This window comes from Castanea sativa, chromosome 9 (assembly GCF_040712315.1).
Source record: "Castanea sativa cultivar Marrone di Chiusa Pesio chromosome 9, ASM4071231v1".
NCBI lineage: Eukaryota > Viridiplantae > Streptophyta > Magnoliopsida > Fagales > Fagaceae > Castanea > Castanea sativa.
The window spans coordinates 41,759,124-41,773,672 of NC_134021.1; the positions used below are offsets into that span (position 1 = coordinate 41,759,124).

General features: G+C 33.0%; 2 protein-coding genes across 4 annotated transcripts; both read right to left on the reverse strand.

Annotated features, from left to right (window-relative positions):
• Positions 1 to 1,106: 1,106 nt before the first annotated feature.
• Positions 1,107 to 6,339, reverse strand: LOC142609543 (O-fucosyltransferase 13-like). Of its 3 annotated transcripts, none has more exons than XM_075781145.1 (8): positions 6,225 to 6,339; positions 5,577 to 5,690; positions 4,952 to 5,116; positions 4,367 to 4,446; positions 3,881 to 3,951; positions 3,686 to 3,774; positions 2,779 to 3,000; positions 1,107 to 2,094 (listed from the first exon to the last, which is right to left on the reverse strand). In XM_075781145.1, exons 3-8 carry the CDS (start codon positions 5,077 to 5,079, stop codon positions 1,362 to 1,364), a joined length of 1,323 nt encoding a protein of 440 aa, XP_075637260.1. In that variant the 5' UTR covers positions 5,080 to 5,116; positions 5,577 to 5,690; positions 6,225 to 6,339; the 3' UTR covers positions 1,107 to 1,361. The 3 variants fall into 3 exon arrangements, with proteins under 3 accessions (XP_075637260.1, XP_075637261.1, XP_075637262.1); XM_075781146.1 differs by having other exon boundaries at positions 3,881 to 3,985; XM_075781147.1 differs by lacking the exon at positions 5,577 to 5,690 and having other exon boundaries at positions 6,225 to 6,332.
• Positions 6,340 to 10,413: 4,074 nt separating this feature from the next.
• LOC142610410 (eukaryotic translation initiation factor 1A-like) lies at positions 10,414 to 12,047 on the reverse strand. The gene is made up of 2 exons (XM_075782230.1): positions 11,919 to 12,047; positions 10,414 to 11,039 (listed from the first exon to the last, which is right to left on the reverse strand). Exon 2 carries the CDS (start codon positions 11,012 to 11,014, stop codon positions 10,586 to 10,588), a length of 429 nt encoding a protein of 142 aa, XP_075638345.1. The 5' UTR covers positions 11,015 to 11,039; positions 11,919 to 12,047; the 3' UTR covers positions 10,414 to 10,585.
• Positions 12,048 to 14,549: the final 2,502 nt, after the last annotated feature.

Consider the following 14,549-nt stretch of genomic DNA (forward strand, 5'->3'; position numbering starts at 1 on the left):
ATAGCACATACTTCTCCCTGAAAAAGAGAGCAGCATAAAACCCTATTCTCTACTTTTGGTGGTGGGCTGAACAGTATACCCACAGATTTTCATATTTTTAGCAGATATCTCTGTAAGCATCCTCCTAGACACAACAACATCAACCCCAAGGGCCTGATTGGTTGGTGTTCTTTTTATAAAAAATAAAAAAAAATTGTTGTGAGTTTTAAAAAGAAATAATGATAATAATAATAAAACAATTGGTTTATCTTGACAGTTTTCTTTGACAAATTCCACCCTTTTCATTGATATAACAGTATAATTTCAATAAATATTGAATCTTATGCCAAAATGGGATTCAAAACTTGAGCTTATGTAGTTGGATGTTAGATTAGTGAACCGTCTCCCACTGACGAGCACTCAACCAACTGAGCTAGCAAGACTCACTCAACCATACTATTCATCATGATACTTCAATTTCAAGTTGCAAGGAACTTCGGAAGAGAATTGGCTTCGATCAGCTCCATGACGCTATACTGCTTTTTGGTCGCGACCTTTGTCATTTTATGTAGAATGGCATTACAAAAACTAAAACTAACATTTGAAGGTCCATCAACCAGTCAGCTATGCAGGATTTCAAGTGATAACCAGTAGAAGAAATGCTGCTTGCAATAGAGGAAAAATCTGTCTCCTGGGAATACACGTGGAAATTTTCCTGTATACCCCAGATCAAAGCTTGCTCAAAGGTGAACCAAAGCATTAAAATGGACTTACACTGTCCCATTTTATCTGCAATTTCACTCAAAGGAGAATGTAATCTTAGGAAATCTTGTAACCTAAAGCATATGACAGCTGCAGTAAAGATGCTCAAGGCTTCAAGCATACCAATTATACTAGTACTGATCAATGAATGAATCCTGTCTGCCTACTTGTAGAAACATTCTTATAATGTAACAATCATCTAATCGATCTCAATAATTCTAGCGTGGTCTGCGGGAATGATAACCATCAAAACCAATGTATACACAATTGAAATCTTAATCATAGATTATTCTGAAAAGCGGTTTTTAAGTAAAACGCATTAGTGCATAGGTAATGTAAAGAGATGGATTAAGAATTTACGAATGTAGCAAAAGGAAACTTGTTTAGTAGAAAAAGTGAAAACAGAAAGGTTAGGTGCAATGCCCAAACTTTGGCCAAGAGATACATAGTTAAAGTCAGTCAATGACATTAGAACTTGTAAAAACAAGATATAAGGGGAAAACTCTTAATTCTACAAGCCCTAAATTATAGAAACACCTAACAAAAAAACTGCTTCTAGAGTCATATCACATACAAAAAATGAAGAAATACAATATATGGCAAGAAAGATGAACCCGAAATCACAATTTGAACTCACAAAAGCAGTCAGGCAAAGCAGAACCTCTCCCCATGACATAATCATCTAGATGAGCCTTCCATAGGGCTTGCATCAGATCTTTCCCACTAAAACCTTCTGAAGTGAACTCTGCAAAGGCTCTTCTGCTTAAGAAAAGGGTTTTATACAAGCCCTTAAAAGCTCGCATTGCTGCAACCATCTTATCCATATTTCCAAAATATGTAGCCACATAAGAATCACTATTAATAGACACATAATAATCCAATGCAGCTTTTGTGTTCCCGTGCATACTTGTGAAATCCTCATCACTTAGGAGGCTAGACTTGGTAACTACATTGGTATAGACAGATGTTAAGCCTTCAATTTCCATCAGACCATCCCCAGCTGCCAAATATATATTTGTGTCTGTTGGAATGGAAAGTGATTGAAGTATGAAGGCGGTCTCATTAGGGGTAAGAGGACATTTTCCCCGTTTTCTCCAGACATGGGCTAACTCTCCAGTCCATGGTTTTCTATCTCCTCGTGCCGCTTCAATGGCTTTGACAGAAGATGGAGAAAGACCTGAGTATTCACATTGGCTGTATGCTACCATGTCAGGTTCAAATCGAAGGTGAAGTGAGAGAAAGGGCTTGGGTATGGCTTCTAAGAGCTCAGAAGCCTTGTTCTCCAAGGATCTAGTGAGGCGCAACGCACTGTAACAAGCTTGACAAAGGGAAGCTTTTGCATACAGAGGATACCTACAAGAAAAAGAAAGTAGTCAGCAATAAACCATTAATATCAAAGATATGGTGGATTTTTTTTAATTACTATTATTATTTTTTTAAAGCACATAAATATGGAAGTTAAACCAATCTTGTTAGACATCAAACTCATATGAGAATAAAAAAGATGTTCAGTCAACTTTCAATTTATCTTCTTTTTATTTAAGTGAACAATTAATAACGCAAATCAAGTACAATGGTGTATATGGGAAAAAAAATAAAAAAAACAGCATAGGCTAAAACATAGAACAGCTATAAGCCCAGGGAGTCCATAAAATCTAGGAGCCCCTCGATTGAAGAGGACATTTGGCACAATATCCACTCATATAAACTTCAAAAACACATACTTCAACTCATCTGAGCTTCTGGCCCTCAAAGCGCCTTATCATTCTCAGCACTAAATGATTGTTTCCTAAAATAAGAAACAGGAATATCCACAAGGCCCAATCTTAAGATATGCGGCCAGCGCCTCATATTAACATGTTGAAACCAGACCACATATTGCATTTGACAGTTCAACTCTATATCAAAAAACTAATGGCCAGTATACATCTCATTAATCAACGTTCTCCAAGTGGGATAAATTTCTCAGTCACAAGTCACAACAATACAGTTTCAGTGCCATCACAAAACAGGAAATATAGAACTACAAGGTAATACCTATCTCTTCTTTGGCTCATTGCTGGTGTAATTGAAATATAATGATGTTCCAGCAACGATGGAAGAACACTTTCAATATAATCAAATTGGCCTTTGCGTTTGCTACAGTCTACTCGAAAAGGTTCTTTTGATGCAATTTCTGGTGGCAACTCTTTGACAACCTTAATAAACCCATTCATCTGTTGAATAAAGTATTCAACATCAAATACATCTGCAAAACCACTGAGGTGAAACCAAATGGTTATGAAAGGATACTGCCTTAGTAAAATGAAGATAAATTTTAAAGGATTATGAAAAATGAAAGAAGAAGAACAACATTACTCTTGTTGCTTGAGGAAACCTTTTAGCCATTGACACATAATATCATACAAACAGAAGCATTTTATAAGATCAAATCATAGATAAAAGAAGGCGTATTCTATACAGTTCATCAGACTAAACTGCTGAAATGAGAGAATGATCAGAATATAGATGAGAAAAACACTTATCAAACCATCTTGTTAGCCTTTGAGAGTTAATTAAATATTAAAATTGAAGCCCAATTGATATGATTATGAAGGTCAAAGTAGAAGTAAAATTACTTAGGACCAAAATCCAAATAATTTTAAATGTAAAGCCCATCTCTTACTTCACTGTACTATTATGTTTTAAAATTTTGAGAGACCAAAATCCAACTTAAGCCAAATTTCAAGAACCAAAAGTATAATTTACCCTAAATTCATTCTATCAACTGTACAAAACAAAACAAAAGGCAAACTATAAATTATCTATGATATAATTATATAAAACAATACATTTTATTCATATACAGTCAATTCACAGCGAACAGATTCTTGAAACGTAAATAATAGTTCTATCAGATTTCATAGCTATCCCGTCAACCTTGATAAATATAACCATCAATTACCTTGATTCATTCCAATATGCAGCCACTTCAAACTTTGGCAAAACCAAGGTTGCATTTAACAAACGGGCAATACCAACACCATCACATAACTGCAGTCATCATAAATAATAAACCTTTTTTTATCAAAGAAATAAAATTGAGAATTTTCAAATTAGATCTCAAAGTTGCAAATACGAAATTCTCTTAAGCACTCACATCTCTTCGCATCTGATTGAGCCCACCGTAGCAATCAACTCGGATATATCCATTATTCTCAAGTGGCAAAGCTGCAGCATTTCAACAAAAAACCAATGCAATTGTCTGCAATGAACATCAATTAAGATTGACTCAGAATATCACAAACCAAATGGAATCCCTATACCAACCATAATTCTCTTTCCATCCCAAACATAATTAAAGAGTTCAAAATTCTTGATTTTGCAAATCATTCCTCAGTAACTTTCCAAACTCAAAGATATACATGACAAAACAATTATAGAAGGCCCAAGAACCCTTATTAAGTTCTCCATGTAAACTGCTTTCCTTCCTCTTCAATTTTAAATGACTACGCTCCATATTTGGCAAACAATTATTATATCCCAAAAAATTCATTTGTAGGCTATCTCCTAAATCCTATATGTATCCCATAGATCCACAATTTTTGTCAAAGACAGAGAAACTCAAACTTGAAGCTCCACTTACCACTTAGGTGTCCTTGTAGCCACCACTTGCAAGGCCTCCAGTCCACCATCCTCCGGACACTCAATATGTCAGATTTCCCTCTGCATCCACAAATTCATACATCAGATGGAAAAAAAAAAAAACAAAAAAACAAAACAAAACAAAAAACAAAAAACAAAAAACAAAAAACAAAAAAACCAATAACAATAAAACTGGATTTTTATTTTTATTTTTTAATCTTATGCCCTACCCATGCTTATCAATTTCTAAACATTGACAACCTCCCTCACCTAATAGGGAAATGTTAAGATCCTAGTACTCCGATTTCTTTTCTTTACCCATATTTTCTCAAGAGTTGAGCCAAAAAAAAAAAAAAAAGGAAAAGGAATTGACAATATTCTGTTACTGAGAAACGAGAGAAGAATTATGTCCATTCAATTAACTGACTTAGCATAAAGTTACTTATTAAACATTAAAAAATAAATAAATAACTGAAACTTAGGCGTTGGAAATCTTCTTTTCCTCCATTTTCCCTCACTTTCCAGGAAACCAAACACAGCAGAAAAAAACCAAAAACAAAATAACATCCTCAAACTTGACACTTACAGTGTTGAATTGGAAGAAAGCACGGTCTGGGAAAATGGAGAAGGAGGCAAAAGCAAAACTATGGCAAGGACGAGAGAGAGAGACACCACTAGGATGATAAACAAGGGTTTCACTGACAAAACCACCATTTGATTTTTCTTCCTGAATTTCGAACTTGCATTAGACCTGCATTAGATATAAAAAAAATATGGACTTACTATGAAAAAAAGACAGAAAATTAAATTGTCCCAGTGAACACAGAGATCATAGAGGCTATCAAGTGTGAAAGTTCCTACAAAATTATGCTGGTTGTAAACTTTGCTACAGAAAATAATGCTAGTTTTAAGCCTACCGATGCTTCATTCAACGAGACCACAATCAAATTAGCATGATACAAAGCATAACAAAACCAAATTGAGCTAAAAACTAAAGTATCCATTTGGATTAGCTTTGTAGTTTATTTGCTTATGTCAAACTTTTTAAAGCCTTTTTTTTCTAGGTAAAACTGTACTTTTGCCCACTTTCAGAAAATTAGCATAAAGCTAATCCGAACACACAAATAGTCCCTTCTATAGGGTCAGCTTACAAACAAAACAATCCATACACAGGAAATTTATGCCCATCTCATACTATTCCAATAACTTACCCGAAGACTTGCTACTCCAACTCTTTTGATTTTTGATAATGTAAGGAACCTTTCTACATAAGAGCTCTTTGGACTTGCCTCTAGCTAGTAAAATTTACCGGCAACTAACCCCACCTGCCAAAACCAGTTGTCAGGTAATCGAATGGCATTAACCCCTAACAGGCTATGCAATTTATCCAACTCCAAATGCTATTAAGTATTAATAACATTCATGAAATTTTCAGTATTACTTCAACTTAAGATAAATGTCATCCATTAGAAGTTGCCAAAAAAAACAAATTTAACACCTTAAAAAAAAATTAAAGATTAGTGCTTAAGTGAGGAGCACCATTGAATGTGTGAAATGGGTCTCTTTATATTTTTTTTATTTCTGATACAGAATTCAGATTTTAATTTTATATATATACACACACACACACACTAAATTCATTGGTTTTTGTTGAATTACTTGCATCAGATCTGCATCAAAATTACCTGTGTGACCATTGTAGAATTCAAAAAAATTAAAGAACGAAATCAAAGAAATATACCATTGAATTGATTTAGCTCTCAAATGAGAGTATATGAAATTGAAAGCACAAGAATTTCAGAAGCATAAAATCTGATGAGAGATCTAATGAGTATCAAAATAATGTGGATTTCAAGTACCTTATGGAAGCAGATCTAGGTGAATCTCCAACGAATCTGAGAAAAGCTCCAATTTTTTTGCGATTGAATCGAAAATTTCCAGAAACCCTAACCCCCAAATTATAAGTCCCTCCCCGAATGGAAGAGAGAGAAAACTTTTCTGTTTGTTTTCAAAAGGTACCCGCGTTGGGTAAAACCCGGGTCAGTCTCAACCCGGTTTGGATCTGTGTCAAGTTAGACCCGATCCTAAACAGATTTTTTTGAAAAAAAAAATATTACACGGCTTTTTTTTCTTTTTTTCAAATATCTTTGGAATACTATATTATCGATGAAACACTTGAAGTACTTTACAGTTAACATAGAAAATTTGAACTTTATATATATATATATATATATATATATATATATATAATACTTATATTTTAAACATGATTTTTTACATAGAAGAATGTGTTTTTTATTTTTTTTAAATCATTTAATATATTTTTTAATAAAATATTTTACACAGATTTTTTTTTTCAAAATGATTTTTATTAATTTAATTTTTTTATTTATAAAATATTTGAAATATTTTATATGAAATACTCAAAGTGCTTTAAACACTTTTTTTCCCCCACTTTTGAGTATATTCTAATGTGTAGTATAAACTAGGACAACTCTAATCAAATGATGGAAGTGACATTCATTCATCTAAAACATGTATCTAAAGTTATGATGGTTTCCATTCTTTGATTAAAGTTGTAATACTTATATTTACTAATTATTTAGTATATGTGTGGCTCTAAGAGCTTAAGCACAATAGTTAAAATTGATTTTGTTCGATTTTTTGCTTTAGAGTGTGAGTTCGGTTCAGGCTTCTCTCTTATGAATAGGAGCACAAGACGGGACACGAGATTGACACGTGCACCAATTGAAGGAAGTGAAGCTAAACCCCTTGAGTTATGTTATGCTCTTAGAGCTCACATATATATTAAATATAAGCAGTACAACTTTAATCAAAAGGATGGAAACCAATCGGATTAGAATCAGCTTAAAAGTTAACTTGTAGAAATAGCTTAAAAGTTAACTTGTTGAAAAATAAATCAAATAAACAAAAATGACTTAAGACATGGAGATTATAGTATGAGCATTACTATTTCTATTCAATCATAACTCGCTCCAAATCTTGGAGCATAGCTATTAGTATACTTTTAACATTGAATGTGTTCTTGCAAAATAGATCTTCGCTCGAATTTACTCGTTATCTGAAACATGTATCGAAAGTTGGAGCATAATTGCCGACTCACACAATTATAATTTACAGTTTGGAACACTCAAAACTTCAAACACTATGCATGATCAATCCAATGTTTCTATTTTTTGCTAGGTCATATTCAAAGCTTACCTGTTCAACCCTATCCCAGACCAATTGAGCCAAAGCTTAAGTACAGTATTCATACATATTACCACGTGAAATTTACAGGAAGACTAGGATGACAGCACAAGCAACACATAAAATGAGGTTTCAGAACAAACTAGAAGCAACAACTATGTGCAAGGAAGCACTAGCTAAATCGCTACTCGGGTCAGTATCAACCCAATTTGGATCTGTGTCAAGTCAGATCCAATCCTAAACAGATTATTTATAATAAAAAAAATACAGCCTTATTTATTTTTTATTTTTTTTGGTTTTTTCAAATATCCTGGGAATACTATGGGCCCATTTGTTATAATTGTTTAAACAATAGTTTCAGTATTTAAACAACATTATACATATTTTCACATATTTTTTTATCCACATATATTTTTTAAAAATACAAACAACATTACTAAAATTCTCTTATTAAATGGGCCCTATATTTTCAATGAAACACTTGAAGTACTTACAGTTTACAACTTTACATAGAAATTTTGAACTTTTTTTTTATATATAAAATACTTATATTTTAAACATGATTTTTTACATAGAAGAATGTGCTTTTTATTTTTAAAAAAGCATTAATATATTTTTTTATAAAATACTTTACACAGATTTTTTTTTTTCAAAATGATTTTTATTAATTTAATTTTTTTATATATAAAAAACTTGAAATATTTTATATGAAATACTCAAAATGCTTTAAACACATTTTTTTCCCCGCCTTTATGTATGACAATATCTTTTTTAGATGGGATATAGTATGATAATATTTAAGCATGTAATATATTATACCAACGCGTAGTACAATTAGGACAACTTTAATTAAAGGTTGGAAGTATCATTCATTCATCCTAAGTATGTATGTAAAGTTATGATGGTTTCCAATCCTATGATCAAAGTTGTAATACTTATATTTAGTATACATATGGCTCTAAGAGCTGAACCACAATAGTTAGAATTGATTTTATTCGATTTTTAGCTTTAGAGTTTGAGTTTAGGTAAGGCTTCTCTCTTGTGGAGAGGAGCACAAGACGGGACACGAGATTGACACGTATCCATTTTAAGATACATCTCAGTATTGTCTCTCCTACAGTGCTCAAAACCAATTGAAGGGAAGTGAAACTAAACCCCTTGAGTTATGTTATGCTCTTAAAGCTCACATGTATACTAAATATAAGTAGTACAATTTTAATCAAAAGAATGGAAATCAATCGGAATAGAAATAGCTTAAAAGTTAACTTGTTGAAGAATAAATCAAATGAACAAAAATGACTTGAGACTTGGAGATTATAGTATGTGCACTGCTATTGCTATTCAATCACTTGTGGATAGGAGCACAAGACGGGACAAGAGATTGACACGTATCCGTTTTAAAACACATCTCAGTATTGTCTCTCCTACAATGCTCAAAATTAATTGAAGGGAAGTGAAGCTAAACCCCTTGAGTTATGTTATGCTCTTAGAGCTCACATGTATACTAAATATAAGTAGTACAATTTTAATCAAAAGAATGGAAACCAATCGTAATAGAAATAGCTTAAAAGTTAACTTGTTGAAGAATAAATCAAATGAACAAAAATGACTTGAGACTTGGAGATTATAGTATGTGCACTGCTATTGCTATTCAATTATAACTAGCTCCAAATCTTGGAGCATAGCTATTGGTGTACTTTTAACATTGAATGTGTTCTTGCAAAAACAGATCTTTGCTCGAATTCACTCGTTATCTGAAGCATGTATCGAACGTTGGAGCATAATTGCCGATTCATACAATAATGATTTATAGTTTGGAACACTCAAAACTTCAAACACTATGTATGATCAATTCAATGTTTCTACTTTTTGCTAGGTCACATTCAAAGCTTACCTGTTCAACCCTATCCCAGACCAATTGAGCCAAAGCTTAAGTACAGTATTCATATATATTACCACGTGAAAATTACAGGAAGACTGGGATGATAGCACAATGAGTAGCAACACAAAAAATGAGGTTTCAGATCAAACTAGAAGCAACAACTATGTGCAAGGGAGCGCTAGCTTATCGCTACAGCTACAGCTGAAATATTTTTCTAAAATAAGTTTTAAATCTACTTTATCCTATCTCTAGTAGCCTCAGATCTGTTCAGAGAGAAAACAAACCAAAGCTTATGGCAGAGAACCCAACAAGGGCTAGACCAAGCAGTAGATGGCACCCCACCTTCCGGAAACTCTCCTGTTGAGAACCATAAACAAGCAGCCTGAGGCAATTGAAAGATATCATAGATTCATACTCAGGCAAAAGGTTTTTTGGTCTAGTAGGAGACGGAAAGAGATGGTTGAGGCTCAAATGAAGTCTCTGTTCAATTTGACAATAACTAATTGCACCAAAGGAGAAAGATGGATTTAAGCCTACCAACAAAAAGAGGCTTGAGGATCCCAGATGATCCCATATTTTTACCAGCACTATGGACAATAGAACTGAATATCAGTCTATCCTCCCGAAGAGGTAAATTTAAGATAGAATATAATACAATTCATAATGTAGATCAAATGTGCAAAACCCCAACTTCAACCATTCAAGCGAGAATCCATATAGTTTGACCCTCAATCATTAAGTAACCCACTGATCTAGAGCAAAAATAAATTCTAAAGAATTGCACATCTCTGCCAATGCAAAATTTAGAACAGAAGAATCTAAAGAAACTTCAAAGATCATACTCCATTGAGGAAATAACCAAGAGCGAGTTTACGTTATACAAGCATCATCAACGGTTTGGTGTTGTGGGGGGGGGGGGGGGGGGGGAGGACGACCAACAACCATAGAAAGAAAAAAGGGCAAACATAACAGACACTAATTAGTAAGAGAAGGTGTTACATGGAATACAACCAAGTCCCCACCTGAAATTCAAATTCAATAAAGTGCGATTGGAAATTTTGACTTATAAGCATCGCTTAACCAATACTCTTCAAAATTAAAGATAAAATCTACACACAATTCCAAACCCTATATCTTATCAATATCTTCATCCTCAAACTCAATATAATCGTCACCTCCACCCTCCTCCTCGTCATCTATGATGCCTTCATTGAGACGAGTGTTCTCAGGAAGCTCTCCATATGCCTTGAGGAGCCTAGCTTCATCTGGCATGTACTTGAGAATCACATCAGCCTTGTCATCCTGGTAGTCACGAAGACCAACGAGTATGATATCACCGGCCGCAATCCAGACCTTCTTGTGCATCTTCCCTCTGATATGGCAAAGGCGCTTGGAGCCATCAATGCACATCGCTTCACACCGGCCATTTCCCAACATGCGAAGCACTTGGGCATACTCCTGCCCATCTTCCTTGAAAACAAGCTCACGCTTTTCATCGTCTGCTTCATTCTTACCCCTCTTTCTGTTCTTTCCTCCCTTTCCCTTATTCTTCGGCATGGCTAGTTGGCTACTGACTCTGTTACTGCACCAGAGCAAAACTACTTATTAGTCCAAACTCCCCAGTAATAGGTTCATGAATTCAACCTTTGCCCATGAAACAATATATTAACACAAACACAGAAGTACAAACTCAATAGTTCAGTGAAAATACATATATCATTAGGAGTTCATGAATAATTTGAATTTAGCGGTAAAAACTTATAATAAATCAAGACCCACATAATAAAATGGCTTCAGAAGGTGGAAAATACAAAATAAAAATGTAAGAAATCATAGACTCCAGCTTTTTTAGCAAAACAACACATATATAGCACCACAATTTTAAGGTTTTCAAGGAAAATACAATTCCACATAATAAGGAAAAAAAAAAAACAAAAACAAACAAACCCAACCAACCAACCAACCTCAGAACCCATCACTGACTAAACAATTCAAACTCAACCAAAAAATTTGTTCACCAAAACTTTACTTTTTAAAATTAAAAAATAATTAAATATTCTTTTATATATATAAAAATAAACCTGAAAATTTGAGAGGCATAATAACATATTAAAATCTAAAACCCAATAAATCCCTAAACCCACATGAAGCAAGAAAAATTCTGATAAGATAATAACAAAACAAACCATAATCACATCGAAAAACAACAACAATTCCAATAACAAAACCCTAGATTTTTTTTCCCCCAAAATTTCAACTTTAGAAGAAGAAAAAAATTCAGAAAACCCAGCTATAGCAAACATAATCATCATCAACAAAAACTAAAAAATAAAAAAATAAATTTTTTTTTAGCTTCGTTCAACAACAACAACAAAACCCTAAAATTTTAACAAGAAAATCATATAAAATTAAGAACAAAAATTAGTAAAAAAAAATTAAATAGTAAAGAATCGAAGAGTACCTGGGTTTAGCTAAAGATTGCTCTGGGAGTTATTTTTGATTTGATCGAAAAAATCGTCGATGACAATCTGAATGGTGTGGATTTGAGACCCTAGCTCCCTTTTTGTACCACAAAAAAGGTCGAGTTAATCGGTGTAGGTTTGGGCCTGGGCCTAGGCTATATCAGCCCTTATACTGGGTTTTGGGCTTATTATTGGGCTTTTAAGTTTTAAGGATATCAATTCTCGAATTAAACCCCAGACCATTGATAAAGATTGGCCTTTTGTTTTTTTTTAGCAAGAACCCAACCTGTCAATTTTTAAAAAAAAAATCGATTTGTTATAAAATAAAAGAGAAATGTTAACGGGCACTGTAAGAATGATTTATTATAGGGTCAATCTAATAAAAAGTTAACATAAATTGATGAAATGACTAAAAATAGTACTAAAAAACTCAAAAAGTTAATTTTTTTAACTTTATACCCTGTAAAGTTGGTAAAAAATCCGACAAAAAATTGACTTTAGTGACAAATTTTTTTTTCTAATCAGCAACTTGCGGTGCATGTTAATACTACCCAAAATAAAAAGGGAGGTAGTAATTACAACTTGCAAGAAATAAAACTAAAGAGTAATAGGACTTTTGCATTTAAGTGGTCATCCACTTCCTTTTTTTATTGCCGAAATTATAATGAGTATTCTCTTGAAAGGTTATATACCACCTTCTTTACAACAATGATCTTATTCATAGCCTTTTGCATGCGGTTGATTTTAACATATTTACTGAATCAAGTGGAATATCATTGGACCACTTTGGTGGCACTAAGGGCTGAAGTTTTACTAATAAAATTTACACAATACAAAGCTGAAATTGGCAAGTGTTCATAGCAAAGTCTACCTAGCACATGCAATAAAATCTAGCTGTCAATTGTCTAAATTTTCAACACAATACTTACCGTGCAGAGAAAATCTTATATGAGCTAGGCCCCTACGCCTTTTGTGAGACTGAGATTTGGACCCACATGTCAGTCTCACAAAGGGTGTACGCGTCCGGCTCACTAGATACTTTCTCCTACAATGTGAGAGTGAATATTTAAATCCTAGACATCTCTATTTGAAACACATATAATATTAGTTAAACTATAGTACTCTTGATGTAGCCTATCCATTAAGTACTAGATTAAAATGAAAAAAAAAAAAAAACTAAACACATGGCATACTGTAATTTTTTTCCCTCTTTTAAATGACATTGTAATTGATGGAGTACAAAGTAAAACGTTAACAGTGGAACACTAGCTTTTTATTTGGATTATTGTAAATTTCAAGCATTTCTTTTTATAGGCAAATAGTGGGAGAGGAGGAGATGGATTCAAACTACCAACATTAGACACAAAAAAGCACATTACCAGGAGCTTATCACTTGAATACCTAACTTTTAAACAATATGAATATTTTTCAAAAACTATCATCTAATGTTTGAATTATGCTAGGGACACAACTTTTAATGTCCCAACTCGCCACATGATAAGTTATTATTGGTAAGGGCATGTCAGTGGGCCATGTGGAGATACATCCTTACCAATCACAACTTGTCATATGACAAATTATGAAACAAAATTGTGCTAAAAGTTGTGTCCCTAGCATAATTTTAATGTCATCCTCAACCCATGACGGAGAAAGGGGTATCTAATGACATGATAGAATCAAATTTTTTGAAAATGTATAATAAAAATTAAAATTTTCTATTAAAAGGTTGACAAAATTCCTAACGGCTAGGATGCAAAGTGCTCTACGACAACAATTAAATATGTTATTTTGTTTAATATTCTAATTTAGGAGGTAATTACAACTACGCCATAATTAACAAGGGAAAATGTAATTTGTTATTTGAAAAAAAGTCTGAACGTCTTTACTGGATAATAAGAATGAATTGGATAGTTTTGTTTATGGTGTAATATAATGTAAAATTATTTTTTAACTTGATAAAAGTTGTGTGGAGGATATTTTGTCATTTCATAATTGTCTTTGAAATTTAAAATTTTACCCTTAAAAAGAAAATGTGAGTTAAATTGTAAAAGCATGTGGTTTAGGTTTTTGAAATTTCCATTGACTTGCAATTTAGAAAGATATAAATAACAAATGTTATAGAATGAAAACGTGTAATTGTATTAGTGTTTGCAAGAATTATAAGTACTTGATGAAAATTATGATCTAAACTCACATAATATACACATCTAATTCAACAAGTTAAACTCAAATGGTATGCATATCAGCATATGGATAAAGTCAATTATTTCTCTCTAAGTGCATCTGGTCCACAACTTACTACCAGTAATCCATCATGCTGGAAGGCTAGCCCATAGACACTCTTTGTAAACTAGAATAGACTCGTCATTGCAAAAGCTATAATTTTTTTTTTATCCTGCATTATTTATAAACAATTGTTATTAGTTTTTTGATTGATAAGTTACACATGCACCTCCGATAGGAGCTGACAACCTCATGCTTCACCTAACGCTTATAGAAGAAGGAGATGCCAACTGAGCTAAAACTCTTTGTCGGATGTATAAAGAATAAAATTTAATTCACTGCGTATATGTTTGTACAAAATTATAATTGTTGAATTCAATGCGTTAGATATTGTATGTATTTTGAAC